We start from the raw sequence: 5,000 nt of genomic DNA, 5'->3' as shown, positions 1-5,000 counted from the left end.
ACAGAATAGGAAAAATGCCAAGGGGGTGAATACTTTCGCAAGCCACTTTACCTCATTTCTATCAACATGTTAAATGCGCAACCAAAGGGGAAACAATCATAGACCACCTTTACTCCACACACAGAGACGCGTACAAAGCTCTTCCTCATCCTCCACTTGGAAAATCTGACCATAATTCTATTCTCCTGATTCCTGCTTACAAGCAAAAACTAAAGCAGGAAGTACCAGCTTAAGAAGGAAGTGGTCAGATGACGCGCATGCTACGCTACAGGACTGTTTTGCCAGATAGACTGGATTCATCCAATGGCATTGAGAAGTATACCATCTCAGTCACTGGCTTCATCAATAAGTGCATCGACGACGTCGTCCCCAGAGTGACCGTACGTACATATCCCAACCAGAAGCCATGGATTACAGGCAACATCCACACCGAGCTGAAGGCTAGAGCTGTCGCTTTCAAGGATGGTGACACTGATCCGGACGCTTATAAGAAATCCTGCTATGTCCTCAGACGAACCATCAAACAAGCAAAGCGTCAATACAGGATTAAGATTGAATCCTACTACACCGGTTCTGACGCTCGTCGGATGTGGCAGGGCTTGAAAACTATTATGGACACAAAGGAAAACCCATCCGCGAGCTGCCCAGTAACGCAAGCCTACCAGAGGAGCTAAATGCCATCTATGCTCGCTTCGAGGCAAGCAACACTGAAGCATGTATGAGAGCACCAGCTGTTCCGGATGACTGTGTGATCATGCTCTCCGTAGCCGATGTGAGCAAGATCTTTAAACAGGTCAACATTCACAAGGCCAGATGGATTAACAGAACGTGTACTCAAAGCATGCACGGACCAACTGGCAAGTGTCTTCACTGGCATTTTCAACCTCTCCCTGACTGAGTCTGTAATACCAACCTGTTTCAGGCAGACCCCCATAGTCCCTGTGCCCAAGGAAGGGAAGGTAACCTGCCTAAATGATTAGCACTCGTCGGTAGCCATGAAGTGCTTTGAAAGGCTGGTCATGGCTCACACATCAACACTGTTATCCCAGAAACCCAAGACCCACTCCAAGTTGCATACCGCCGCAACTGATCGACAGATGATGCAATCTCAATCGCACTCCACACTGACCTTTCCCACATGGACAAAAGGAAAACCTATGTGAGAATGCTGTTCATTGACTACAGCTCAGCGTTCAACACCATAGTACCCTCAAAGCTCATCACTAAGCTTAGGAACCTGGGACTAGACACCTCCCTCTGCAACTGGATCTTGAACTTCCTGACAGGCTGCACCGAGGTGGTGAGGGTAGGTAACAACACATCTGTCGCGCTGATCCTCAACACGGGGGCCCCTCATGGTTGCGTGCATAGTCCCCTCCTGTACTCCCTGTTCACTTACGACTGTGTGGCCAAGCACGACTCCAACACCATCATTAAGTTTGCTGACGACATAGTGGTGGTAGGCCTGGTCACCGACAACAACTAGACAGCCTAAAGGGAGGAGGTCAGAGACCTGGCAGTGTGGTGCCAGGACAACAACCTCTCCCTCAACGTCAGCAAGACAGAGGAGATGATCGTGGACTACAGGAAATGGAGATCCGAACTCTCTCCTATTCAAATCAAACTTTATTAGTCACATGCGCCGAATAGAATAGGTGTCGACCTTACAGTGAAATGCTTACTTACAAGCCCATAATCACTTCATCCCTACCTACATGTACAAATTACCTTGACTAACCTTTACCCACGCACAGTGACTCGGTAGCAGTACTCCCTGTATATAGCCTCATTCTTGTTATTTTATTTTGTTGCTTAAATATATATATATATATATATATATATATATATATATATATATATATATATATATATATTTGATTCATTTAGTAAATATTTTCTTAACTCTGTTTTCTTAAAACTGCATTTTTGGTTAAGGGCTTGTCAGTAAGCATTTCACAGTAAGGTGAACTTACACCTGTTGTATTCGGCGCATGTGACTAAAAAAGTTTGATTGGATTTGATCTCGGATCAGTTGCTGTATAATCCACATAATGTTTATTCCCAGGAGGCTCAGAGACCTTCGGAAAAACAGAACACTGAGTATGTTCTATATGGCAATCTATTCCCTATACTGTATAGTGCACTACATTTGACCAGAGGTGTGTGGGCCCTTGTCAAAAGCAATGCACTACACAGGGAATAGTGTGTCATTTGGGATGCGACACAATGCCATTTCAACTCCTGCCTACTACACTCGCTGTGCAGATTACACGATAGCAATAAATGAATTTCATGCCAGCCTCTTTAAAAAAAATATGTCTGGAGTTTTCACAGCATGACACTCGTGTGCCTCTAGGAAAGCAGTCTACTATATATGTCTTTCTGTTGAATCAACTATATATCTTTACAAACTGAAAATAATTCAAATATTGTCCCCATGCTTACCAATAAGGACTTCTCTGCACACCTCTCTTCGTCCTAACTTCTTTCTAATCCTCTCCTAACTATTCCTCCCTTCATCCTCACTCCTCTATCTAAACTTCTCTCCGTTCTCCATCCCTCTTTATGACTCCCAGGCTCCATATTTCTGGCCTTCTAACTGCTGGGAGCCAGAGAACACAGACTATGGTAAGTCCATAGAAATGGAATTACTAGAACAGAAGAACAGAGATTCCCCTTTCAAAGCAATGCTCTGTGACGGTTGGAAAGTCTACGTCTATGGTAAATCATTTACTATAGGTAGAGATGGGAAAGAAATACTGTAACAGAAAATGACTCGAGTGAAAGTTGCTAAAATATACTTAGGTATCAAAAGTAAAAGTATAAATCATTTCAAATTCCTTGTAGTAAGAGACCCAGAAGGCACAATTGATTATTTTATTTTTTAAAACATTTATGGATAGCCAGGGGCACACTTCAACAGTCAGACATCATTTACAAATGAAACGTGTGTTTAGTGAGTCCTCCAGATCAGAGGCAGTAGGGATGACCAGGGATGTTCTCTGTTTAGTGAGTCCTCCAGATCTGAGGCAGTAGGGATGACCAGGGATGTTCTCTGTTTAGTGAGTCCTCCAGATCTGAGGCAGTAGAGATGACCAGGGATGTTCTCTGTTTAGTGAGTCCTCCAGATCAGGGAGTTCTCTGTTTAGTGAGTAGGGATGACCAGGGATGTTCTCTGTTTAGTGAGTCCTCCAGATCTGAGGCAGTAGGGATGACCAGGGATGTTCTCTGTTTAGTGAGTCCTCCAGATCTGAGGCAGTAGGGATGACCAGGGATGTTCTCTGTTTAGTGAGTCTGCCAGATCTGAGGCAGTGAGGGATGACAGGGAGTCCTCCAGACAGAGGCAGGGATGTTCTCTGTTTAGTGAGTGACCAGGGATGACCAGGGATTCTCTGTTTAGTGAGTCCTCCAGATCTGAGAGGCCAGGGATGTTCTCTGTTTAGGGTCTGCCAGATGACCCAGGGATGTTCTCTGTTTAGTGAGTCCTCCAGATCAGAGGCAGTAGGGATGACCAGGGATGTTCTCTGTTTAGTGAGTCCTCCAGATCTGAGGCAGTAGAGATGACCAGGGATGTTCTCTGTTTATGTTCTCAGAGGCAGTAGGGATGACCAGGGATGTTCTCTGTTTAGTGAGTCCTCCAGATCTGAGGCAGTAGGGATGACCAGGGATGTTCTCTGTTTAGTGAGTCCTCCAGATCTGAGGCAGTAGGGATGACCAGGGATGTTCTCTGTTTAGTGAGTCTGCCAGATCTGAGGCAGTAGGGATGACCAGGGATGTTCTCTTGATAAGTGCGTGAATTAGACAATTTTCCTGTTCTGCTAATCATTCAAAATGTAATGAGTACTTTTGAGTGTCGGGGGGAAATTTAAGGAGTATAAAGTACATTATTTTCTTTAGGAATGTAGTGGAGTAAAAGTTAAAGTTGTCAAAAAATATGAATAGTGAAGTACAAATACCCCAAAAAACTGCTGAAGTACTGTGTACTGTGAAGTACTGTGAAGTACTGTGAGGTACTGTGAAGTACTGTGAAGTACTGTGAGGTACTGTGAGGTACTGTGAAGTACTGTGAGGTACTGTGAGGTACTGTGAAGTACTGTGAGGTACTGTGAGGTACTGTGAGGTACTGTGAGGTACTGTGAGGTACTGTGAGGTACTGTGAGGTACTGTGAGGTACTGTGAAGTACTGTGAGGTACTGTGAGGTACTGTGAAGTACTCTGAGGTACTGTGAGGTACTGTGAGGTACTGTGAGGTACTGTGAAGTACTGTGAAGTACTGTGAGGTACTGTGAAGTACTGTGAAGTACTGTGAGGTACTGTGAGTACTGTGAGGTACTGTGAGGTACTGTGAAGTACTCTGAGGTACTGTGAGGTACTGTGACTGTGAAGTACTCTGAGGTACTGTGAGGTACTGTGAGGTACTGTGAGGTACTGTGAAGTACTGTGAGGTACTGTGAGGTACTGTGAGGTACTGTGAGGTACTGTGAGGTACTGTGAGGTACTGTGAGGTACTGTGAGTACTGTGAGGAGGTACTGTGAAGTACTCTGAGGTACTGTGAGGTACTGTGAGGTACTGTGAGGTACTGTGAAGTACTGTGAGGTACTGTGAGGTACTGTGAGGTACTGTGAGGTACTGTGAAGTACTGTGAGGTACTGTGAGGTACTGTGAAGTACTGTGAGGTACTGTGAAGTACTGTGAGGTACTGTGAGGTACTGTGAAGTACTGTGACGTACTTTACACCATTGACTATAGGGGCTACAAATCCTGACACTTCATCCTATAGGATAGTGTCCCCATCACAGCTCTCAGAACAGTCACAACCAGGAGACTCATCAGCTCCAGGGTAACATTATAGATAACGACAGCTCTCAGAACAGTCACAACCAGGAGACTCATCAGCTCCAGGGTAACATTATAGATAACGACAGCTCTCGGAACAGTCACAACCAGGAGACTCATCAGCTCCAGGGTAACATTATAGATAACGACAGCTCTCAGAACA

At 44.9% G+C, this 5,000-nt stretch overlaps 1 protein-coding gene across 1 annotated transcript in view; it reads left to right on the top strand.

Moving 5' to 3' along the window:
• Positions 1-5,000, top strand: part of LOC123990495 (regulator of G-protein signaling 6-like) — a 142,269-nt gene that overhangs the window by 104,212 nt on the left and 33,057 nt on the right. Inside the window, exon 6 of the mRNA XM_046291047.1 lies at positions 2,577-2,628. Within this exon, the coding sequence (XP_046147003.1) occupies positions 2,577-2,628 (52 nt within the window). The remainder of the gene's footprint in view (positions 1-2,576; positions 2,629-5,000) is intronic.

The sequence above is a fragment of the Oncorhynchus gorbuscha genome, linkage group LG12 (genome assembly GCF_021184085.1).
Source record: "Oncorhynchus gorbuscha isolate QuinsamMale2020 ecotype Even-year linkage group LG12, OgorEven_v1.0, whole genome shotgun sequence".
Lineage (NCBI taxonomy): Eukaryota > Metazoa > Chordata > Actinopteri > Salmoniformes > Salmonidae > Oncorhynchus > Oncorhynchus gorbuscha.
The sequence above is the reverse complement of the archived record's forward strand: the minus strand, read 5'-3'. Positions and strand labels throughout refer to the sequence as shown.